Raw genomic sequence first — 24,832 nt, forward strand, 5'->3', positions numbered from 1 at the left:
AGCAGCAAACGCTGGGCCCGCTGTGACTCAGCCCAGGGGGTGGGGGCTGCCTGGAGCAGCTCCCGGGGGCTCCTCCCGCCCCAGCAGCGGCTCCTGCTCCCCACGGAGCAGATAACGCCGATAACAGCGGCACACAAGGAGCCCTAGTTTTAGTGCCTGCTCAAATTCCCATCGGGAGGGGCCTGTGAAACCTAAACCACCTCCTTGGGAGAAAACACCATGCTGGAGCAGCAGCTTTTGAGCAGCGGTTAGAGAAACCCCAGGCTGCCATCCTGATGAGAGGGGAAAAGGGAAAAATCCACGTGGTGATGCCCCATAGTGATCTCTGGCCTTCCAGCAAACTGGCTGGGTGACCTTCCAGGAAAAGCCAGCATGGATTTATTAGTGACTGTGGAGAAAGCACATTCCCACAGCCCTCCCTGTGGCTGGAGCCGCTGGACAGTGCTGGGACTGAGCCCATCAGCATCACCAGGCTCACCAATTCCTGCAGCGCCCAGCCCACTGAGCCTCTTCCCACCTGGCTGCTGCGCAGGGAGCTGAACACACTTCCACAGGGGAACCACAGCCTGGCCACACATCCCAGCTGGGTGCTGTCACACCTGGCAGAGCTGGGTCGGGACCATGTGGAACCCAACAAGGAGTAGGAAGAGCATGAGGAGCACAGAGATGGGGTCAAGCACAGTGAGAGCTGTTGGGCAATGCCTGCCCCACCACAGGCTCTCCATGGCCACAAGCAAGGATTGTGAGCGCCCTTTGCTCCAGGGAGTGCCCCCTGGAATCTCCTGAGCTCTCTGTACAATCACCAACATCTCATTTCTTTTGCAAAGCCTGTCTGGAAAGTCAATGTTGTATGAACCAGGCGCCAGTGGCAGAGAAATGGGAAGGGATGGGAGCTCAGAGAACCTCATGCAGTGCTGGAGGGGCAGACACTGCCACAGCACCTCCAGGCCCAGCTCCCAGGGCATGTCTGGAGTGTCTGGGGTCCCTGGGACGGGCCAGCCCCAACTCAGCTGCCCAGGGGACAGGCAGTGCTGTGCAGGCTGCGATGGAGAGGGAGCAGAGAGTGCCCTGGGGAGGCTGAGCTGCCAGGCCAGGTCAGTGCCCCAGCCCTGGATGGATGGATGGATGATGGATGGATGGATGGATGGATGGATGGATGGATGGATGGATGGATGGATGGATGGATGGATGGATGGATGGATATGGATGGATGGATGGATGGATGGATGGATGGATGGATGGATGGATGGATGGATGGATGATGGATGGATGGATGGATGGATGGATGGATGGATGGATGGATGGATGGACGGATGGATGGAAAGCAGCCTGCTCCCCTCTCAGCAGGCCTGCGTGACCCTGAGCACACCCTGCACCGAGCAGGGCAACACCCGTGATTAAGATAATTGCCCTAATGACCAGCTAATGGCCCGTGGTCAGGCGCACCCTTCGGGAATGTGCCGGGACCCACCGGGCAGTGCTCACCCCAGCACAGCCAGGGGCATCTGCCAGGCTGGGCTGGGCAAGCTGGGTCCACAGAGTCACAGAATATCCTCACCCACCAGCACCAGAGCCCAGTCCTGACCCTTCCAAAGCCATCAGCCCCAAAGGCACCATGGGGTGTCATTGGTCACCACTTGGACCATCTTGTCCCTGCAATCTTCAAAACTTTTCCAAGAGATGCACAGTTCCCATGGGAACGGGGAAACCTGTCCACAACATGCCTTAGAGGAGAGCTGCTGCTCCCCACACCCCCCTGGGGAGCTCAGGCTGCCTTCCCAGGGCCGGGGGTCCCACAGAGGCCCTGCTGTCCCCCCATGCCAGGGCAGAGAGTCTGTCCCAGGGAGTACCCAGTGCCTGACACCTCCCCTGTGCTCAGGAGCAAACCCTCACAGTCCCACCTGCCCCTCAAACATCCATCCTGGACAAAAGAGCTCTTGGCAGGAGGGGGCCTGGCAGGACAGCCGCCCCCAGCCACCCACCGAGTTCCCCAGCTCCTGTGAGTGAACCCCTGGCCAGGGCCGAGTGTGGGAAGGAGCTGACATTCCCTTTTAGCTTTGTTCCCTGCTGTGTCCATGGGTCAAAGGCCTCCCAGGTTTCTCTCTTTGCATCCCCTGTCCCACACCAAACACACATAAAACTCCTGGCAGGGTGCAGGTTAAAAGCACCAGTTGCACCAGCATTAGAAACACCTTTGCAGTTGTGTGAGTAGCTAAAAACTGCCCGGGATGACCGACTGGAGCTGTGCAAGAGCCTTTTCCTCATTTGGCGGTGGTGAGGGGGAATGAGGGGTTTAGATGCTTGCGCAGGGAATCCCACAGGCTGCCACTCAAAACCCATCCTCGGCTCTCCCTACGCTGCCCGTGGCCAATAAACACCCCCCGGGCTTGCTCTGCCAGGGCTCCGAGCCCCCAGCCCGGGGAGCCCAGCTCCAGGGGGACACCCTGGGGGCTCAGCCGTCTCCCATCGCCTCACAGAGCTGCGATCACCCTGCGATCACCCGGGGATTCATCTCTGCCCCCCCTGAGATGCTGCAGCTCCAAGGAAGGCAGCAGAACTGATGCAACACGGAGGCAAAGCAAACCTCGAGCTTGGAGAGCCAAAACCCTCACATTCTCATTTTTTTGGCCTTTTGAGGTTTTCTTAATTTGTCTATTTTTGTTCCTCGCCCACCTCCGCGCGGAGTGTGACGCGAGCCCTCGCTGGAGAGGCAGGGTTTTAAGGGAGAGCTCTGGCTGCTATAAAGCAGCGAGGTTCTTGGAAAAACAGCCTCTGGAGCAATAAACAGATTTGGAGCTGAGGGCTGTGAGGGACGGCTCCATCTGGGCTGCTGAGTCATGAAACCTGCCCGAGCGAGATACCAGCCGAGGGCTCGGGCTGGGGGAAGCTTCCTATGAGGGATTTGGGCTATTTCAGTCGGAGCGTGCGACAACAAAACCAGAAAGCGAACAAAAGCGGGCTGGGGTGGCCACGCTTCGCTCCAGCAGCCGCGGGGTTAAGGCAGAGGCTGCCCTCCTCCTCCACCTCCTCCTCCTCCTCCTCTGCCAGTGCCAGCCTTATCCCGTCCCTGCCATGGTGGTGAGGCAGTGGGAGCAGAGCCCTCACCTCAATCCCAGAGCTTGCAGCCGAAGACAAACTCTCTGTCCCCTGTGCTGTGTGGATCCCCTAACCCAGGGCGTCCCTCCCTGGAGATCCCCATCCTTCCTTGGAGACCCCCATCCTTCCTTGGAGACCCCCATCCCTCCTTGGGGATCCCAGTCCATGCCAGCTCTCCACAGGGACCTGAGCCCACCCTGCCCTGGCCAGGCTCCAGCCTGGCCCCAGGAGGGTGCCACAAGAAGCCCTGGGAGCCTCAGGACCACCTGACATTCCTTCACTGTGCTCCCAGTGTGGAGGAGCAGCTTGGGATGTCCTGAGTCGCAAAACCAGGTCCTCTCTCTCTCTTTCTCGGGGCTGGCCCCCTCCCCAGTGAACACCCATTGAGCTGAGGGACTCTGGCACATCTCCACCCCCAAAGGGACCCCATCTTGTCCCCACACACGCTGGCAGGGTCCCCACAGGGACATGGCATATCCCATCCCTAACAAGGGATGTCCTGCCACATCCCCACACACTGTCCCGTCCTCACCAGGACCCTGCCACATCCCTGTGCCCACAGCAACCACCTCTGCCTGCCATGTCCCTTCACTGACTTTGACACATCCCATCCCCACAGGACATCTGTCATGTCCTACTGGGATCCCCATGGCCTCCATCCCCACAGGGACCCCGTGTTTTCTCCACAGTGACCCTCAGTTGTACCCATCCCCACAGGGACCCCGTGTTTTCTCCACAGTGACACTCAGCCGTCCCCATCCCCACAGGGACCCCGTGTTTTCTCCACAGTGACACTCAGCCGTCCCCATCCCCTCAGAGACCGCGCCATGTCCCCACCAGGATCCCTCTTCCCGCCCCTTTTCTCGCCCAGGCCGCGCGGGCCCGGCGGCGGCGGCGGCGCCTTTAAGCGGGGCCGGTCTCCCGGAGCCCCCGCCCGGGGGCCGGGCCGGGCCGCCCCCCGTAGCCTGGTAACGGCGGCTCTGCGGGCGGGGGCGGCCCCGGCAGCCGCGGTCAGGTGGCACCGCCGAGACGGAGCCGGCCGAGCACGATAAAAGTCCCGGCCCGCCGCCGCCACGGCCGCGAGGGAGAGCGGAGCCGCCGCCCGGGAGCCATGGTAGGGACGAGACGGGCCGGGCCGGGCGGGGGGAGCCGGGGCGCTCGGGATGGGTGGCCCTGCCGTTCCCCGCTGTGTTCGCTGTGCCCAGCCCGCCCCGCTCGCTTACGGTGCCTCCGGAGGGGCCCCCGGCGGGCGGGCGGGACGGGACGGGGCGCGGGGAGGTTGCGATCCCCGGCGGGCTCGGGGTACCGGGGCTGTGCCGTGGGACAGCGGGACGGGCGGCGCTGCCGGGGCGCCCCGAGGAGCGGGACGCGGCAAAGATCGCGGGGGGCAGCTCCGAGCGGCACCGGAGCAGCCGCGGGCACGGCTCCGGGGGCTCCTCGGCGGGGAACCAGCCCAACCACGGGCTGTGCTGTAACAGGGCTCCATCCCCGCATCCTGCCTCAGCACCCGCCTCTGGCTCCTGCCCTCGGCACCCCCAGCTCAGCATCCATCCCTGGATTCTGCTCTTGCACTCTTGCTGAGGGCTCCCATCCCTAAATCCTGCCCTCGGCACCCCCAGCTCAGCATCCATCCCTGGATTCTGCTCTTGCACTCTTGCTTGAGGGCTCCCATCCCTAAATCCTGCCCTCGGCACCCCCAGCTCAGCATCCATCCTGGATTCTGCTCTTGCACTCTTGCTGAGGGCTCCCATCCCTGAATCCTGCCCTCGCTCCTATCCCTAAATCCTGCCCTTGCACTCCTGCTCTGGGCATCCATCCCTGGCACCTGCCCTTTCTCCCATCCCTGGCTCCTTGCACTCCTGCTCTGGGCATCCATCCCTGGCTCTGCCCATCATCCTGCTGGAGTGGAGGACCCATCCCTGGCTCCTGCCCTCTCTCCCATGCCTGGATCCTGCCCTTGCACTCCTGCTCTGGGCATCCAGGCATCCACCCCGGCCTCGCAGGGCAGCCCGGTGTCCCCAAGCCCCGGGGGTGCCTGCAGCTGCCCGGCCTCCCATCCAGCCCGGCTGCGTGCACGGCCCTTGACTCAGCTCCGGAGCAGCTGCTTTGAGCAACACCGGTAATCAATGAGTGGCATTTGGCTGTAGGGAGATGGGGCAGGATTCTAACCTGTTCGACTGGGCAGCAAATGAGCCTTTTATTCTGGAGGTTTGAGTGTTGGCAGATGCCTTAATATCATGTTGCAAGTTCAGTTTATCCCTAATGCCCCTGCCTCAGGAATGGTGGAGGATTAGCACTGGCAAAACACTGTTTTCCCTTATGAGACACCGGATCCGCTGCCCTTCTCTGGCAGGGAGTGCATTCCTCCCCCAGGCCTCGCTGTAAACCTTGGTGTTTGCTGTGTTCCCGGTGCCTGGGACGGGCTCTGTGGCACTCTGGTTCCCAAGGAATGAGAAGGAAGGATCCCTCATTTGGGGGACACGTGCTGTTCCCCTCTGGCAGAGAGATCTGATGCCACGACTCGGCTGACGTGACCCTGGTGAACGTCAGGGGAGCAGTAATGCAGCAGGTTTTAATCAGTTTGTGCCTGGAAGGTGTGAACATGCCTGTCCTTCCTGCCCCCGAGGGCTCGCCTGGGCCCTGGACAGGAACACAGACAGGTTTCCTGCAGGAACAAAGGTGAAACCCCGGGGATTTCATCCGAGCCCTCGCTGCGGGGTCTGCTCTGGGCTCTGGCACTGCTTCCTCGTTGGTCAGGGCAAGATGGAAGTTTGCATGGCTTAATTCAATACCTGATCCCAGCTGGAATCTCGGAGCTGGAAAGCCAGAGAGCTCATGCTGCTCTGGTGCTAGAAACGTACAGGGTGTGGGGGGAAATCTTCTGCCTGAGCCTGGCTCCATGGGAGGGAGCAAAGGGATGCAGAGCCGCCACAAAAATGTCTCAGATTTGTGTTCTGGGAGCCAGAACCAGCTTTGTCCCATGGAACCAGCCACCTGCACGCCTGGGCATGCAGGGCAAGGCTGGGAATGAGGAGTGGGGAAAAGGCACCTGGGCAGGGCAGTGGGGCCTGGGAGCACCACAAGCTGACCCCACCAGAGCCATCTACTCCAGGCTGTTCACCAGAGGAGCCTTCAGGTTTCCTGCCACGGCGGCAGGACTTTCCTTCCAGGGTGGTTTTCCCTGGAAGGGAGGGGTAGCACCTCAAACCAGGCACAGGAGCTTCTCCCAGCCCCTCCTCTCCAGGTACACAGCACACACACACCCATTTATCGCTCCAGAAAGGACACTCTGAGCAGCCATAACATGCTGAGAGGGCTCTGGCATTTGGAAATAGCTGAGGAATCTCTGAACAGGAGCCCCAGCTCCCTGGATGCTTGGGAATAAAGCCAGGAACTGGGAGGCAAAGGCACTGCCCACCTTTCCTGGGGCACCTGTGGTGCAGGCAGTGCGTGGGCTCAGCTCACACAGCTACTCCCCATCTTTAAAAATAGCCTAAAATGACAATAATCAGGCAAGTTTGGGGTTCCCAGCAGGAAGGATCAACAGGTGCTGCCACAGTCACCCCTAGGCCAGATGGGTCAGGGTTCCCAGGCTAATGAGAATTAATTCCTATTTATTTTCACCATCCCACCCTGCAGTGTGTGGGGGTCTGCAGGTCCCTCCCTTCAGGGGCAGGAGTCCTTCATGGAGGAAATGAGAATTTGCACATCATCCCTGGAAAAGGGCATTCCCCCCAGCCTGGAGCAGCCAGAGGGACCTCCTGGGAGCCAAGGGGTGCTGCTCTCAGGGGAGGAGGCTCCACGTGTAAACTCCATCTCCCCCGGACTGATTAAAATGGGCCTGTCTGCCTGTTACCCGACACAAGCCCAGGGATGTGCTCAGAGCTGACCTCATTCCTCCCAGCTGCTGCGGGCACATCCCGCTGCTCCCAGCCCTGCCCGGCCTTGGCGAGCCTGGGAAGGCTGGGCAGCCCCTGCCCGCCAGGAATGCCCCCAGAGGGGAAGGTGCCAGCATCGGGGTGCCAGCTTTGGTTCCCCCTGGAAGCCAGGCAGCCGAGAGCATGCAGCAGTTGGCACTGGCCCTGGAGCAGGCCCGGGTGAGGCCAGCGCGGAGCACCCGACCGTTTCCAGGACACGTTGCAGTGAATTTGCAGCTGCCTTCAATTTCATGGGCTCTGGGGTGGGCTGGGGCAGAGCCCCACGAGCAGCAGGCACAGCCCTGGGCCCGGCGGGGTCACACACGAGCAAACACACCAGGTCCCTGTGTTTTGTTCTGCTAACAGGGAAGAGATTGTGTCCCTCCTGTCAGCTGTGACTGCGCAGGGCACGGCTCCGGAAAAAACAAGGCTCCATCTTGCAGCACCCCGGAGCCAGAGCCAGGCGTGGGTCTGCTCCCTGCATGTGCCCCCCTGCTCTCCATCCACCTCCCCCGGGTCACGCTTGGACACAGGGAGCAGGGGATGGAGCTTTCCTAAACTCCACCTGCAATCCAGATGCCATCAGCCGGCGCTGGAACAATCTGTGGTGCTCCAGAGGAGGCGGTGTCGCCACTCGGGGCTGGAAAACAGCCCTCAGTGCTCAGCCCAGTAGGGAGCCGATGCTGCACGCAACTGTGAGGATCCCTTCGTGCCTCCTCACAGCCTGGGTCTGGATTTTAAAGCATTTCACACGCCTCGCAGGAGTTCTGAAGCAGGATGCAGGTGGCCACGCCGCTGCTCTGTGCTGGGGGAGCCCCGTGCCCCAGCCAGCAGCACACGGAGCCCGTGGCTCTGAAAGCACAGACGTGGCGTTTCAAAGATGGTTTGTTTTTCTTGCATCAAATCCTCTCGCTGCTTGCCGAGGGAGGCTTGTCCTCGGAGCAGAGCGAGGGTTTATAAATACCAGCGTGCCCCAGGTTGTGCCCGCTGCCCGTCTTGCTCCATCCCTGCGGCCAGGAGCTCTCCCTGCGGCCAGAGGTTTGGCTGGCAGCTGGCAGGACCCGGCTGCCTGTTCCTGCTGTGGAGGGGGTGGCTGCACAGCAGGGATCCCGGCAGGGTGACAGGGATCCCAGCAGGGTGACAGGGATCCCAGCAGGGTGACAGGGATCCCAGCGTGGCCGTGGGCAGCGCCGCTGTCACAGGAGTTGGTGGCAGTGGGGATGCAGAGGCTGCCGAGCTGCTGCCCTGCCTGGCAGCCTGGGACCCTGCCCACGGCACCAGTGGCATCCTCAGAGGAGTCCTTGCAAAAGCCTCACCGCCCATTTTTCCTGCTGGGAGAATGGCAGTCGGGGAGGGATTTTGGCTGGCAGGGCACTCAGACACTGCTCAGCCGGGCACTTTGGGCTGGGTTAGAGCCACCACCCCTGAGCCTGGTGCCAGCCCGAGGCTCGGTGCTGCCATGTGGGAGCAGAGCCCGGCTGTGGGGCGAGGGTGGCTCATGCTCAGCAGAGGCAGGAGGCAGTGGGCGAGCCTTGCCAAGCCCTGGGACACAGCAGTGTCAGCTGGCACCCCTCTGGAGGCAGCAGGCTGGCAGTGCCAGCAGGCTGGGACAGGCTCCTGAGGCACTGCCAGCCCTGGCTCTGGGAGCAGCCTGCATCCCAGGCACGGGGGCCAGCAGGACTCTGTGCTTGTAGACTGAACTGCTTTGCTCTAGGGTTGTTCACCTGCCCAGGAGAGCCCGGGACTGCTTGCAGGGTGCCTTGTTGTGCATTTTGGGCACGATTCCCCTTTTTGTGGATCCTCTGGGAAGTTACTGGTGTGTTCTGGCAAGCACGGGGACCCAGCTGTGCAGGGAGCTGCACAAGCAGCCAGGCCTGCTCAGAGCTCCGGGCAGACAGATTATTATCTTGATTTAACATCTGACAGCTCCCATCCTGCTCGGAGAGGCCAGCCCAGGCTGCCAGCAGAAGCAGTCGGGGGTTGGTCGCAGCATCCTCTGTCTCAGCCCAGATCACCCGCCTGCTCCCCTTCCTTCTTTCCCGTTCCAAACTGAACCACTCGACCTTTCCATCGTGAGGATGTGCTGATGGCTCTGCCCCACGCCAGAGGAGCCTGTAATGGCTCCAGGAGCACAACCAAAGGCAGGAGAGCAGAGCCAGGCGCTGGGAAGAGGAGCCGGCGGCTCCCCCTCGTTCTCTCCCCTCCCGGCTCTGCTTTGGGCTCCCTTGGACTCAGCACAAGCAAGCCCTGACCCCAGAATGGCTGCAGTTTGTGCTGTCTGCTGAAATTTATTTGAAATGCCACTCTCCAGGACCATTTCTGAAGCAATTTGCTGTTCAGCCTGGCTGGGAAGAGCCCTGAGCAGGCTCGTTCATTCAGCGCCTGCGATATTGACTCTTCTCTTTACTGCAGGATTAGAGAGCATTTGTCATCTCCAAAATGAATAACTTTTCCTCTCCTGGGAGGGGGAAGAAGCCTTGCCTCAGTACTGACATTTTGCACACCCAGCCCAGAAATCTTCTTCAAATCCCAGATGATGATCTGGGAATTAAACCAGGGGCCTTGGTGTCTCTGTTCCTTGAGCAGAGCAGGGCCCACCCTGCACTAAACCTGAGCTCCAGAGGGAGGGAGGCCTGGGCAGCTCTCACCTGTCCAGGTACCAGCCCCTGGTTGTGTTCCTGCCACACAACCCAAGAGAAACTCAAGTGCCCCAGGGAGGAGCCACAGCCTCAGCTCTCAAGACAGAGGAGCTGCGTTAAAAAACAAACAAACAAAAAGCCAAACCCTTAAAAATCAGAGCAAACCACCCGGCAGCACCAGAATAAGAAGGCAGAAGCTCAGGCTTGCCAACTCATTGTCTAGAGCCCGACCAGTTCTCCCTCCTGTCCTGGAGATCACAGTGCTCAACTCACAAACTCACCCTGTTTGTCATTTGAGCTTCCAGAGGTGTTTTCAAGTCTTTCTCAGGAGGTCCAGGAACCAGCAATGCTTTCCCGTGGGAATTTCAGCCTTTGTTAACAGGACTGCCTTCCCAGGAATGAAAGCAAGAGAAACAAACTCCAGCTGTTGCAAGATTTGGAGGAGCAGAGCCACGAGCGTTGCCGGCAGCAACCTTTCCAAGGGGCTGCACCACCAAAACACCGAGCACGGCATCGGGATTGCTGCACGGCTTTGGAAATCCTCTTACCTGCAAAGGAGCTGCTCTGGGGCCAGGAGATCCAGCCCAGGTGGGATGCAGCCAGCCTTCCATGGGAGCAGCTACCCAGCCTCTCCTCCTGAGACCAGGGAAGCACGAAGCTCAGCCTGGAGTGCAGCAGGAGCTACACCTGAGAGCTGGAGATCCTGGGTGCAGGATGAGATCCAGGTGGATGGGGCTGGAGAAGTGTCCCCTTGCCATAAACCCGAGGATGGTGCTGGCCAGGAGCGCTGGGAAAGGACCTGGAGGCTTTGAAGAGCAGAGTGTTCTCCAGGCTGTAATTAGCCACTGGCTTCCCCCACCCCTGATTATGCAGAGGAGGGAAATGGCAGAACCCACCAGTCTGCCGGGGAGGGAGGAGGCTGCTCCAGTCCTGCCCCTGCCACCCCAGGGTCCCCCTGCCACCCCAGGGTCCCAGCCCTCCCCATGGGGCACTGTCTGGGCTCTGTGCATGGCAAGACCAAGGCGCAGTCTGGAAAGGGATTTACTGTGGGTCAGGGCTGCTGCAAGATTAATTAATTCATTAACTGCAGTCTGCCCAGAAAAAGGAGGATGTGATGGCAGCAACACCTGGATGCCAACAGCCCACTGTTCTCCTGAAGGACCATCTGCAGCCTCTGGGGATGTCAGGCCTTTGCAGGAAACCCCAGTGACATTCCAGCTCCTTTGGAGGGCACTTCCAGTGCTGCTTTAGGGACAGTTCTGGCTCCAGCACCCCGGGGCTTTGGGCTGCTGTGACTGCCCAGCCTATGCCAGCACTCAGAAACCCCAACCAAGGAGCAGTGGGAGAAGAGGTGGGGTTTCTATTTCCCATGAGGTGCTGCACCCTGGCTGTACCTGGCAGTGCAGAGGCTGAAGGGGCAGCCGGTGCCCCTCCCTGTGCCCTGCCAGGAGCCCCTTGTGCCACGCCGGGCTATGTGAGTGCTTTGTTCCGTCTTCTGCGATTTTCTACTTTTTGTTTTATTTTTCTGCACTCAGCAACGGCTGGGAAGAGGCTTTTCATTCCTTTTCTGTTCCTCTGCCCCAGCACAATGAGGGGAATGGCTGCGTGAAGAGCAGCAGTGTTGGATTACAGAGGGTGCGCTGGGATAACGCGGCTGTGCTGGGAAAGGCAGAGGGAACCTCCCGGGAGCACAGCAGGGCGCTGGGGACAGGCAGGAGGGATACAGGGTGCAGCCCTGGGGACAAAGAGGGATTCCCACAGGAGCACAGCAGGGCACTGGGGTCGGGCAGGAGGGATGTGGGGTGCAGCCCTGGGACAGGTGAATGCTCACACCTGCGGGCTTGGGGGGAGCCCGAGCTGCTGCCAGCCCAGCCCCTTCCATCCCCAGCTCCCTGTACACCAGCAGCTGCTCAGCCGGGTGTGTGTGGGCAGCAGCGTGGCTCTGTCACATGCCTGAGCCAGCAGTCACAGCCGGTGGCACCGCAGCAGCTCCACTGCACGGGAGGGACGCGGTGCCCGCCCCGCTGTGCCCAGCACCGGGCACTGTCACCCCCAGGCACGGGGCTGTGGGCACAGCAGCCTTGTCTCTCGCTGCAATAATGAGATTCTCCTCCAAATATCCCATCCTCCGGGCTGAGAGCTGCTCTGGCTCAGTGGGGAGCCGTGTCGGCCGTTCCGAACCCCGGGGATGTTGTGTGTGTGTGCCTGGGGTGTAACAGGTTGGACAGAGAGCTGTGGCTGCCCCTGGAGGTGTCCAGGCCCAGGCTGGATGGGGCTGAGAGCCACCTGGAATGGAATGGGATGGGATGAGCAGGTGTTTTCCACTGGCATGGCAGCCCCAGTTTGCAGAGCGAGCCCAGCCTGTCACATGCAAATCCCTGGATAAGTTCCTGCCTGCAAACAGGAACCACTTTATGGAAAGCAGCAGAGCCCTTCCCAAACCCCCCGGGAGCAGCTGGAGGCTCTGCCTTGCTCACAGCTGGTTTGGGGTGGCTCTGCTCTCGTCCAGCAGCGTTTCCCAGGGGATTCACCTCCTCTCTGGGGGTTTCTGGGGAAGGAAGGGGATGTTGGGAAGGGGATGCTGGCCCCATCCTCAGCTTTTTGGGAGCACAGTGCTGTGGCTCTGGCATCAGCTCTGCCCCTTCCCATTCGCAGGAACAGGGGGTCCCAGTGGGTGGCTTGGGCACCATCAGAAGGACACAGACCTGCTCCAGCTGTCTGGGCCTGGGCAGATGCTAAAGGAGACATTAGAGTAAATCAATTACTTAAATGACTTCATTTTTTTTTTGAGCCATGACTTCTGTGCCAGCCTGAGATTCCTCAGGGCTCACCGTGATTGTGAGTGCCGCGTTGGCAGGAATTGGTGACATTGTGGTGTTGGCAGCAAGTGCCACCCTGAGTCCTCATCTCTCTGTGGGGGAGCCCTGCTCCTCCCTCCCAGTTCTTGGGCACCCCCTAATCAGATCCAGCACAGATCCCAGTACAATCCATGCTGTTTTGTCTCCCCAGCCCAGCGTGGGACACTCTCCCTGAGCCGCCCCAGCCCCAGCAGCCCAGAGCTCCGCGGTGCCGCTCCGTGACTGAGAGCAGGACTTTGTCACCAACTGTAAGTGCCCAAATCCTCTGCATTGTCAGTAAGAGCTGCTTGAGAGCGGGGATTTCCCTGCTCAGACAACTTTATTCCTCTGAAAAAACACACCTTTCCTTGCTGCTCCAGCTGGGTGGCTGCAGTGGGGGGAAGCTGAGCACTCGGAGCTGCAGCAAGAGCCTTGTTAGGGCAGGAACTTTTGCAGCTTTAGGTCCACAGTTTCAGGAGCTGCTCAGGTAACTGCCAGCAGGGAAGAGCCACGGAGGAGGCCACATTGTGCTCATTAAGTTTCTGTACCACAGAGCCAAAAATCCACTGGCAGCACCACCAGCCACTGCTGGGACCTGCTGGTGCTTCCCAGAGCATGACACGAGGGCACACAGCTGAGGGCAAGGGAAGCCACAGCCCTTTAAAGCACCCTCTTAACATAATGAGGAATTCTGGAGGGACAGATCCCTCTCCCCAAGGCCCTGAGCATCCCAAGTGCCCTCAGCTCTGCCAGTGCCACCAGGGTGGGCTCAGAGGTACCCGGGCAGGGACTCCCCAGCCTGCACAGACTGGAGCCTCTCCTGTGCCCTTCTCCAAACAGAGAACACATAGACTGGCAAATTATTGATACTCCAGGGCTCATCCCCTTGCCTGCAGCTTCTCCCTGGCTTTGGAGGTGCCCCAAAGGAGCAGGGGGGTCAGAGCAGGGACTCTCCAGGCCTCTGTGGCTCTCACAGGCGATCCCAGGCCTCAGCCAAGCATTAGTCAGGCATTGAAGCAGGACAAGAGCCTCCCCTGTCCCAGCCTCTGCTCTTGGGTTTTACTCCCAGCTTCTGACATAACCAGGTCACTCTTTCCACACTTCCCCTGCCTCTGTGAGAGCTGATGACTGATGAGGATGGATGTGACTCACGGCCTTTCCTAATGAGCGACTTTCCTCTGTTTATGTGCTTTGGCGGGGCCTTTCCAGCACCTAAAAAGGAGAAGGGTGGCACTGGGGAGAGGGCAGCCTGCTGGAAATTGCTGGCATCTGCTGTTCCTCACCATCCCTTTGAACCGTGGCCAGCTGTGAAGCTGCTGTGTTTATCATGGCAAAGGTGAGCTCATCCTCCACGTGCTGGTCCGGGTGAGATGCTGTCCGGGCCCACAGGTGAACCCTTGGCGAGTAATTGGAGTTAATTAGGCTGAAGATTTTTTTTGTTACTGTCTGTCCAGGCAGTGCCTGGGGGACAGCAGTAATGAGCACTGTGAGCCCAGCCCCATGTTCCCCACGGAGCCTTGCCAGGCCAGAGCAGGGCGAGCTGGGCTTTCCTGTTCCCTGGCACAGGGCAGGGCCAGCTCCCCGCTCACGGCCTCCCTTGTGTTTTGCAGTGACTGAGCAGCGGGAGCTCTCGCTGTCCTGCCGCCACCAGGCCAGACAATCCCTCCCTTGGCTGCACGTCCCCTTGGCTCTCTTCCCATAATGGAAGCCTGAGTGCCAGGATCCTCCATGACCTCCAGAAGCCACAACTCCCTGCCGAGAACTCTGATGGCTCCGCGGATGCTCTCGGAAGGCGCCCTGGGGGGCATCGCCCAGATCACGCCCTCGCTGTACCTGAGCCGGGGCAGCGTGGCCTCCAACCGGCACCTGCTGCTGTCGCGGGGCATCACCTGCATCATCAACGCCACCATCGAGATCCCCAACTTCAACTGGCCCCAGTTTGAGTACGTCAAAGTGCCTTTGGCCGACATGCCCAACGCGCCCATCTCGCTCTACTTCGACAGCGTGGCCGACAAGATCCAGAGCGTGGCGCGGAAGCACGGGGCCGCGCTGGTGCACTGCGCCGCCGGCGTCAGCCGGTCGGCCACGCTCTGCATCGCCTTCCTCATGAAGCACCACAAGGTCTCCCTGCTGGAGGCCTACAGCTGGGTGAAGGCGCGGCGCCCCGTGATCCGGCCCAACGTGGGCTTCTGGAGGCAGCTGATAGACTACGAGAGGAAGCTCTTTGGGAAGACCACGGTTAAAATGGTACAGACGCCCTACGGCATCGTCCCGGACGTTTACGAGAGAGAGAGGAGACCCCTGATGCCTTACTGGGGAATTTAATGGGACTGCAGATGGGAAACACGAGTTGAGCAGACTGGAGATGTTCCCTTCTCCTTCTACAGCCAACTTTGGTTCTCTACCACACAGCAGAACCTCAATTCTCACCTCACTAACCTACAAGGCCAACGATTCCCTTCAAAGCATTTTTCTCTATGGGGATTTCCCATCTGCATCTCTGATTTAGTAAAACTGGGTCTCATTATAAGTTTATTCCTTCCATAAAGCCTCCATATTTTTTTCCTTTTTTTTAGTCGGTTTATTAGGATCCTCCAGGGAAGGGCCTAAGAGGCATTGGGCAGAGAGGGTGGCCCAAGTACGCTTCCTGCCACAGTAGTAGCCTGGATATTTTGTTATAGCTTGTTTGCTTCCTTGCACAACCCTGTAGTGGCTCAGGAGCAGCACTAGCGAGGCCCTGCTCCACAGCAGCAGGTTTTCCAAGCACCAGGGAGGCAGGAGTACAGGGGCTGTGGTGCTGGTGCTGGTGTTTTCTTTAACATCCATAGTGACTCTCAGTATATAGTGTTTGAGACCTTTAGTCAGCTCTTAATCGTATTCAAAGTTAGGGGGAAAAAGGGAAAAAACAAACAAAAAAGATTGAATCAGTCCGTGTCGGCCACAAGTAAAATAAAAATTGAGCAATTCAAATCAAATAAATACAAGATCCTTTTTCACTCATTCCACGCCAGGGCAGTAGTCCTGGAATACACTTCAACTACTGGAAAATGCTGGTGTGTTTTGTGGGTGGAAAGTTGACAGATCTTGTCCAGATGTGGCTCAAGGCAGAGGCAGGAGGGATGAAGCTGCTGGGGCAGCCAAAGAGACGCTCAGGAATGTGTGCATGGCCCTGCCAGGGCTGGGTGTGTGTGTGCCAGCATCCAGCACCATCCCAGCAGCCAGCCCAGCCTGGAGGGGCTCCATCCCCTGGGTTCCTCAGCTCCAGCTCCCCTCAGGACCTGCCTTAGCCGCTCCTGCCTCTCTCCATTCCGTCCTCAAGGTTATGCTGCATTCCAGGGCTGCTCCTCTCTGTCCCCAGGCTGGTGACAGAGGCCTGGCCTCGCTCAGAGTGTGCCAGGGGTGACTGCAGCCCAGCCCTGCCCCTGGAGAAGCCTTGCCGTGGCTCCAGGGACAGGGCTGGTTCCTTGGAGTGTGGCTGGAGCCCAGGAGAGCCCCTGGTGCTCCTGAGAAGGCACCAGAGTTTCTGTTGCCTCTGGAGGAGGAGCAGGCAGAGTGCTGCGATCGCTGTCTGATTTCAATGAGATTCTATACTTGTAAAAAAAAAAAAAAATCAATAAAGATTAAACCAGAACATGTGTTGGTTTCCTGTTCCAAACTGTGCTAGTGAGCTCCAGCAGCAGCCTAAGGCCCAGCAGTGCCTTTAAACAATTGTGGCTGCAGGATGTTTTCTGCTTTTCCCAGTGAGTTCTGCCCCACTGAAATAAAGGTGAGGTTTGCCATCAGCTGCTCCCAGCTCAGGTTCCATGGCTGGATCCCAGTTCCAGGCAGACACAGAGACTCATCTTCCAAATTTATCAGAGTTAAACTTCAGCCAGGGAAATGGTAAGTGAGGAACTAGAGAGTGAAAATCAAGATTAATCACTGGCCTGGAGATGTTCCAACACATGACATTTTACAGGGGAAAAAAATGCTAAAAACTGAAATCTGCTCACAAAATTACACTTTACCTAAAAATGGGCAAAGTAGGGTTTAACAGCATTTCTGGTATAAAAAAAATGGAAGGTTAAAAATTCTCCACTTTGAATTATTCTTTAGATTTTATGCACACACTGCCCGAGGAGTGAGGGGAGAGGGAGATGCTGATGTTCAGCCAAGAAGGCACCAAAGGCTGGCTCTAAACACAAGGGAAAGTTAGACCTATAAAAAGTGAAATTGCCTAATAAAACACATGAGAAAACAATTCACCTGAAATCCCCATTCACGGTTATATTACAGTCTTAGTGCTTGTGGGAATTTCACTGCAAAAGCTCCTCTTGTATTCACTACAGGAAAAGATTTTACACAAGTGTTTTCCCCCTCAAAATCCAGGTTTTTCTCCATTCTCCAATCTACAGAAACCAAAGAAAAGAGAGCTCTGGTTTAGCTTGGATTGCTCTGAGCACACCCCTTCTCCTGCTCCCCACAGGATTTTCCAAATGGTATCTAAATTGTCTGAAAATATTTTATATCTTCCAGTAGTTGGTGAGACACCTTCCCCATCCCAGCCACAGAGCAGGTTTCACTTACATTATGATATAAATATTTCAGCTTCCCAGGCTGGTCATATATGAAACGAGCTTTTTATTGAACACCAGGTTTGGATCTCAACACAGGATTTATAAATCATTGCAGGAATTAAGGGAGTAAACAAGGTACTAAAGTCAATTAATAACACTTATTCTCACTGGATTCAAAATATCAGCAGCAACTCTAGCACAGCACAAACCCAAACAGCTCCAACTAATAATCACAAAACCACTTCTGGAAGAAAAATAACATTTGCCCAGAGGGCAGGAGAAGAATCACAATAGAAAGAGAACTTTTCTGATTGCTCTCCTTCATAAAATTATGACATTCCTATTTTAACACTGAGAACTGGAATTAAATACAGGTGCAGAATCAAAAGCAAATCCAAAGCAGCAGTTTGTACAATAGCAGCTTTTATTGGAAAGGCAGGTTTTGTTTCAAGTTTATGATTCCCAGTGCAGCTGCCAGGACTCTGAGCAGTCCTTGGGTGTGCAGGAGCTCCTGCTCAGCCTGGGGCTGAACCTCACCCTCAGCCACTGCAGGGATCTCAGGGCAGGAGCAGCTGCTGCAAGAGGAAAAGTCTTGGAATGCATGGTGAGGGCAGGAGGTGACAATGCCAGGGCACAGGTGACATCCCAGGGCTGCAGGGACTCACAGCCAAACACCAGGAGGGAGGGCAGGGGAGAGGCTGGAGCAGCCCCCAGCACCAGGGGGAGCTGCCAGGGCAGGGAGCACCAGGAACACAACGGGGCTAAGCCGTAAATACATTAAATAACCGAGTAAATAATTCCTCAGAACTGCAAATGTACGCACAGAGACAGAAACCCCACTTTGCACAGGTCACGCCAAGGCAGCCCCTTTTATCTAGCTAAAAAAACAAATAAAACCTCGTTTCTCTTCTCCAGTGAGAGAATCCATGCAGGAAAAGGAGTTACAGGTCTGAAATTGGGCACAAGCAGAGGGAAGGCAGTGGGGGAAGGTGGGCTGTGACAATCCTGTCACCTTGGATACAGCTTGGAAGGACACTGGGCTTTGGCTGGCAACAACACCCGAGGATGCTGAATGCTCCAGTGAGTCATTGGGATGGCTGGGATCTGCAGCTGATCCTTCTGTGCCATGCCTCTATCCAGGGATCTCCGTGCAAACCCTCCCTGTGTGCCCATGGCTGGAGCTGCTGGGAGCTGCTGCCACCCTTCAGGGAGCTCTGGGCAGCTGGAATTGTGCATGTCCATCCCTTTCTTCATGGGCCAAAGGACACGAGAGGGGCTGACCTGGTACAGAAAAACCAGCACGGAAATGCTCCTGTGACAATGCAGCTGGTGCTTTAAATTTCACACCACGGCCTCTTATTTGTGCCATTTTCTTTCAATTAAGGGAGAAAAAATCCTCTCTAGCAAAGTGCTGGGGAGCTGAGGTGGCTGACAGTAAAATCCCTTTTCCCAGCACAGCATTCCCTCAGCACCAGCCTCTCCCAGGGGCTCCCTGTCCCCAGCTCCTGTAGCAGCACTGGTGAGGGGCAGTGCAGCCTCACTGTGCTGGACAACAAGGGCTGTGGGCACAAGCTGTGCTGCTGGAGCTCCTTCCCACCTCGTAAAAGAAAGGGAGAGAAGCAAGGAGCTGTTTTCCTGCTTTTTTGGGTGATTGCTGGGCAGGATGTGGGAAGCAGAGCACGGGAAATCTGCCTCTGGATCAGCTGGAGCTGCAGGCACACGGGGCTTTATTTCATGAATGAGCTAATTTGAGGCAGCAAGGAGATTTATTGTAATTGGTGTAAGGAAGGAGCCAGACACCTCTGAGCCAAGATTCTTTCATTTGGGCTAATTAATAGTTTCGTATAACTAAGCCTGTTTGTTTTTTAAATACAAAGCATCGTTTTCCTCATTGTAATTTCTGTTTCAGCAAATAACCCCAGGTCAGTGTCAGGTACTTGTAATGGGGCAGGATTAACTTGGAGAGGCTGGAGGAAAGGAACAGATGTGAGAGACTAAGCCAAAGAATTAAGGAGGAAGTTGCACCCTCTGGATTTACAGCCCACTTCATTCCCTGCAGCCCTAGACAGGGTGGTGGGATGTCTCTTGTAACACCATGAGGCTCCCCCAGGTTTAAAATCCTGTAACCAGCACTCCTTTGCCTGCATTGTCCTCTGGATACTGGATCTGAAGGAGTAACCAGGTGCTTTGATGCACAGGTGACATTTAGTGAGAGTCTGTGACACACACCTGTCCAGAGAGGCACCAACAAAAGCCAGAAACCAGCAGGGACACAATGCCTGCTTCAAACACAGCTTGCTGAGACCACCAGATTCCAGGGCTGATTCCCTCTGGCTGTTCAATCCCACTCCCTGCTGCAGGAGCCAGCTGTGAGTCACAGGAACACGTTGCTGCAGGTAGCACAGAGTGCAGGATCACACACAGCCATCCCATCCCATCGGGAACAGCATCTCCACAGCCAAAAAAGGGAAAGAATCTCCAGAGCACAGATGTGCTGCATCAGCAGAGTCCAGCTTCCAGCAGTGCTGCAGCCACACAGCCCCCAAAAGGTCAGCAGAGACAAAGCCCTGCCTGGAGCTCAGGACAGAGCCAGGGCAGTTTATCTGTATTTACAACAAAGACTGGGAGTTTGAAACTCCAGCTGCCTGCACTACAGAATGCACACAGCACAGGGAAAACTGCAGCAGTTTTCCACTCCTCAGCCCCCAGCACCAAGCAGTTCTGCATCCAGCACAACTCCCAGCACAGAGCAGTGCAAGCACAAACACCCAGCAGCTTCTCCTCCTGAGTCAATAATTCATTCTGCCTGGATGCTGCTGTGACTCATGTGCTCTGATATCACAGCAGCAAATACTTAAAGAACATCAAGGTCTGGGTCCCAAAAACGTTAAGGAAAAGATTTGCTTGCAAATACAGACTTCAAGTATTTAAGTGGTTGTTTCTATGCAAATGAGGCCAGCACTCCAGGTTCTCAGGGAAGCTCCATGCTGGCCTCTCCCATGCACAGGTTTATGCACATGGTTCCCAGGCTGCTTTTGCACAGGATAACGTTTGCATCTTCAGAAACACTGAAATGCCACTCTTTTTTTTTTTTTGCCATACTATATATTACCCAGTTATTCCCGAAACCTTGGCCATTACAAGTGAATTCTTCCCCATCTGTAACAGTGGCTTTAATCCGTTGATTTTTGGACCAAAAATCAACCCCAAAGGTTTCAAAGGCTGGCCCCAGCTGCAGCCTCCAGCAGAGCAGTTCCCCCAGGTCCTGCAGGGTGAGACCAAGGCTGCACCTGCAGTGCAGCTGCTCTCAGAGCAGGTCTGGCAGGATGAGACCCGGGGGCTTGGGCTCCACACAGTTGATCCAGAAGTTGGCACAGCTGGCGTGGTACTGGTGCCCTCCATATGCCAGCTTGAAGTTATCTGTCTCTGAATTAAAGGCCTGCAAGAAGAATTGAAACAAGTGTGACAGTCTGATCCCCTCCAGGGTCTAAACCCAGAGTGGGAAACAGCCCAGGACTCTCCCCTGAGCTCCACCCCACCAACTCCATCTGATTTCAGTTGCAGGAGGACAAAACCTTCAGCCATCACACCTGAGCCAACCTCCACCTGCAGGAGGGAGCCCTGGCAGCTAACTCACCTTGTTCCTGCATCTTCTGCTTCTGTTCCTCCTCCCTACCAAAGGGGAACCTTGCCCTGCTTGCCAGCAGACAGCTCCTGCATTATTTCCAGGCTCCAGCCTGGCTGTGGGTTAGGCAGGTGCAATTCTTGCTATTAGTGTTATTTCAGGTTGAATTTCATCTGCTTCCTCCCGTTCATTGAAGCTGCCTTACAGCAGGAGCCTCTGAGCGTGTGAAGCCATGAGCAGGCTGAAACCACCTCACTGTTTGTTGCTAGGAGATATTTTCCAATGCCTCACAGCTCCCTCTTTAAAAAAAAAAAATATCCCAGCCCTGCTCTCCACACCCTGGATTTCCTGCAGAGATTTCTAAAAATGCCACTGCCTGCTAGACAAAGCCAAAAGTCAATATTCCTAGCACAAAGCCCCTGAAATCCCCCCTCTCCTGCTAGAGACACCCAGGCAGCACAAATTCAGGAAGTCAGGGGTTTTCTAGCACACAACAGAAGGAGCACAAGCCCAGAGAGCTGGGCACAAGGCACAGGCATGCAGACACACAGGGGAGGAGGCTCTGGGGCATGTTAGTTGATCAGATCGAGAGTTAACGGCCACAAAACACGACTGGAGCAGAGGATTAATGATTGGTACAATTGAAATGACAGCTGAGAGCCCAGCAGCAGCTCAGCCTTCCACACTCAGGAAGAATGAGTCTAGAAAGAATGTTTTTTACAGGTTCATACTTTTTTGGGAGGCTCTTCCACAGGTTTCTCTTCTTTCTGAAATAACGTTGAAACCAAAAAGAGTCAGGAAAAGTGCCTCTAGGTTTAACTGGTTGGCACAGCTCTGCACATGTCCTGGGAGGCCCTCCCAGCTCTGCTCCCCTCTGGTGAGCCATTTCATGAAGAAAAGTCATTAAAAGATTTCTATTTGTTAAAAAAAAAATATGCATTTTTAAATCTTAGCATGCCAGTTTCGAACAATTAAACTCAACCCTTTCTCCACAGCTGTGTCACACCAGAGCCCAAGGAACTCTGGACATTCCATTGTAGGATTTTATTGAGACCCATCTATAGAGTTTACAAATTATAACCAGGAATATTTTTTCAATGCACCCATCCCTGGAGGTGCCCAAGGCCAGGCTGGACAGGCTGGGGCAGTGGGAGGTGCCCCTGCCCATGGCAGGGGTGGCACTGGGTGGGTTTGAGGGTCCCTTCCAACCCAAACCAGTCTGGGGTTGTACAAATGGAAGCCCAAGGTGTAAATTCAGATGGGATTTCCAGCAGCACACACTCACTTTGCTTCTGGAATCCACATTCAGCAGACACACTCCACAGGCAAGGTCCTGGGCATTCTTGATCCCGGGGCGCAGCATGCAGGAGGAGAAATCCAGGGAGTTCTCATCGGGCTAAAGAGAGCACACAGGAACTTTGAGGCATTTCCAGTGCCTGAGAAGGGTCCAGGCATCACAATAAAAACCAGTGAGCACCAGGAGCCAGGGAGTCACGTGGCATGGCAGGGTGACAGAGCTGTCAGGAGGGATCTGCCATCTCCACAGCACCAATTTATAACACTCAAAGTCTTCAAAAAGGCCTCAGCTACAAAGGAAGGGGTTCTTGAGCTGCACATTCCCCCATCCAAAGGGGAAGGAGCACTGGGAGCTGGGGGAAGGCAAACACAGGGTCTGCAGGTGTTTGTGCAGCTGTGGGGAGGTGGCTGCAGCAGGGTTCATTGTCCTCGACTCCCTGGTATTGCCTCAGCAAAAAAGGGCACCTGGTTTTCTCCTTTTGGGGTTTTTTTTTTGGACCTTCAATATGGCAGAGCAGTACAAAATGGGATATTAAGGTTAACCAACACATGGAATTCAGCCACCAGCCACACACATGCTCGGGTTAAAGAGAGGCAAAGGGTGGGAGAATAAACCTGAAAATAATAAATTACTGTGGTCACTTTTCCAGTAATTAACCTCACATTTCAGCCACAGGATAAATGATCAATTAAAAACACTGAATGAAGATGATATAAAACCGTTCAAATTTTGCACTGAAGACAGCAAATAAAAGCAATGATTAGAAATGCAAGAAGCTTTAAAAATGGTGTGATCCCAGGCCATGTGTGTCCCAATGCACACTGTGGGCATGCTGCTCACACTGCCCTGCTGAATGGCTGGAGAGGAACTGCAATCCTGAAAAAAACCCCACCCTTTAATCTCTGAGTAGATCAATCAAATTAATAAAGGCACTCTAATATTTGTTTACCAAATGCATGAGTGAAGCAAATGAGAAGGTCATCCTGCAATTTGCTGTGCAAAACCACAAGGCTGTGCATAAAATTACCTTGTAACAAAATCCTTTAAAAGATAAAATTAACCTCTCCAAGAGCATGCCTGCGAGCTGGAATCCTTCTCTGCAGTTAATTGGCACTTCTGCATCACGCAGGATCCTGTCACAGCAGAGGTGTGGGCTCCACCCTCCCAGTGGGGAGCAGAGGCAGGATCAGGGGTGATTTGGGAATTAAGGAGTCCCTGGTTTGTGCTAAGCTCAGCTGGACTCTGTGCAGGTGAGAAGTCACTGCCTGCAGCTCCTGCTGCTTCAGCTGCAGCCACGAGCCAGGAGCTGCTGTGGCTCAGAGAACACAGGGCCAAGCCCTGGACTTCCAGTGATCCCTGTAATCTTCCAAGGAAAAGCACTTTAGCAAGTGTGTTCTAATCCACCTGTTTAAATGAGGACAAGATCCTGGTGGCTCTTGGGATTGTTCCTATCAGCAATGCCAGAGCTCCAACAGGTGAATCCAGGTCTGTCAACCTCCTCTGCCAGGCAGGAAAATGCTGAGGAGACAGATTTCATAGGATGGCAGGCTCTGTGCACCACCAAAAATACCTGGGGAGGTTTAAAATGTGCAAAGGGAGTGCAAAAAGGGACTGCTCATCTATAACACCTGCCTTGCAGGGAAGGACAGGGAGCTGGAGATGGGCATTTCAGGCAGAAACCAAGAATTCCAAGCCTTACTTACAAATGAGTGTTTATCGGGAAGGAAAAACCTTTTGTGGCCACAGCTGCAGTGCAGAGAGGAAGCCACAAATTAAAAAGCTCAGAGGAAACCTCCCCATGGTAATGATGTGCTCAGTGATGCTTGGTGGGGTGTGCTGACCCTGAAGGCTCCTTGGATGTGCACTGAGTCAAAGGGATCTGTGTCACTCAATATAAAGCACACAAAAAGGGGGCATTCCCTAAAATAATGAGTTTTTCCATGGTTAAAGGAAGTGATTTTGGGCATTGCATCTCCTGCAAGACAAACCCCACGAGGTATTTAATGGCAGGATGGTTTTCCTGCCTTCCCTTTGTGTCTTCCCCTTCCCTCCCCTCACACCAGCCCTGCCTGTCCCCTCACCCAGCAATGCCCAAAGCTCTCCAGCTCCTCCAGCCTCCCTGGGAGCTTTTCCTGGCACTGCAGAGCAGGAAAAGCTGGACCAAAACAAACTCAGGCATTTCCAAATGCAGAGAGAAGGGAAAACAGTTCAGTTGTTCCTGTGCTGCTCCACTGTGTGTTACAGAATTGGGAGCATTAAAGCCAATTGCAGGGACATTAAAAAACAAGACATGTCCATGTCATTCTGGCTCTGTAAAATGGCTTATTTTGGATTTTATTCAATTTGCCTCACTGGAGATGTCCACAGACACCCAGGATATCACCTAAATCACTGAGGTACCAAGTAAGACAACATCATGTTTGTGCATCAATAACAGTTTTCTTAGAGGGTTTTAAACTGGCTTTCACAAATAAGTTCATTTCCACTTTCCAAGACAAGAAACACAAACAGTCAACTCAGCACACCCTGCAAAGCCTCTTTAAATTAAATTATGACATTTGTTTCAGCAACCAGGCAGCTTATTTGGGTCTTACCGTGAGAGCAGCCAGGGACATGAAGCTGATCAGGTTGTTCCACACTTTATCAATATCCTTCAGCAGCTGCTGCAGCTTCTCACTGCACACTGCAGTTGCTTTGATGCCCAGCTCCACCCTCTTTGTCACTCTGTAGACTTCAACAACCCCTGTGGATGTAAAACAGGGGAGGATTGCAGGGAATGCACTGGAGCCCCAGCCCTGAACTCAGAAATGGCAAAACCAGAGAGGCACAGGAGGGGTGGCCATGGAGGGTCAGCTCAAAGCTGGA

General features: G+C 55.6%; 2 protein-coding genes across 3 annotated transcripts in view; one reads left to right on the forward strand and one right to left on the reverse strand.

The window, feature by feature from the left end:
- Nucleotides 1-4,057: 4,057 nt before the first annotated feature.
- On the forward strand, nucleotides 4,058-16,114 carry DUSP14 (dual specificity phosphatase 14). Its single transcript, XM_030962949.1, has 3 exons — nucleotides 4,058-4,210; nucleotides 12,662-12,758; nucleotides 14,100-16,114. The coding sequence occupies exon 3, from the start codon at nucleotides 14,218-14,220 to the stop codon at nucleotides 14,812-14,814; it is 597 nt and encodes a 198-aa protein (XP_030818809.1). The 5' UTR covers nucleotides 4,058-4,210; nucleotides 12,662-12,758; nucleotides 14,100-14,217; the 3' UTR covers nucleotides 14,815-16,114.
- Nucleotides 16,115-17,094: 980 nt separating this feature from the next.
- SYNRG (synergin gamma) overlaps nucleotides 17,095-24,832 on the reverse strand; it is a 35,636-nt gene continuing 27,898 nt past the window's right edge. For both annotated transcript variants that reach the window (XM_030962573.1, XM_030962572.1), the window contains 4 exons: nucleotides 24,562-24,710; nucleotides 21,956-22,066; nucleotides 21,402-21,437; nucleotides 17,095-20,484 (listed from right to left, as the gene is read on the reverse strand). In XM_030962573.1, the coding sequence (XP_030818433.1) occupies nucleotides 20,353-20,484; nucleotides 21,402-21,437; nucleotides 21,956-22,066; nucleotides 24,562-24,710 (428 nt within the window). In that variant the 3' untranslated portion in view covers nucleotides 17,095-20,352. The remainder of the gene's footprint in view (nucleotides 20,485-21,401; nucleotides 21,438-21,955; nucleotides 22,067-24,561; nucleotides 24,711-24,832) is intronic.

Source organism: Camarhynchus parvulus, chromosome 19, assembly GCF_901933205.1.
Source record: "Camarhynchus parvulus chromosome 19, STF_HiC, whole genome shotgun sequence".
Classification (NCBI taxonomy): domain Eukaryota; kingdom Metazoa; phylum Chordata; class Aves; order Passeriformes; family Thraupidae; genus Camarhynchus; species Camarhynchus parvulus.

Coding starts and splice junctions, on each gene's coding strand:
- DUSP14 (XM_030962949.1), top strand. CDS start 14,218: ATGACCTCCAGAAGCCACAACTCCCTGCCGAGAACTCTGATGGCTCCG.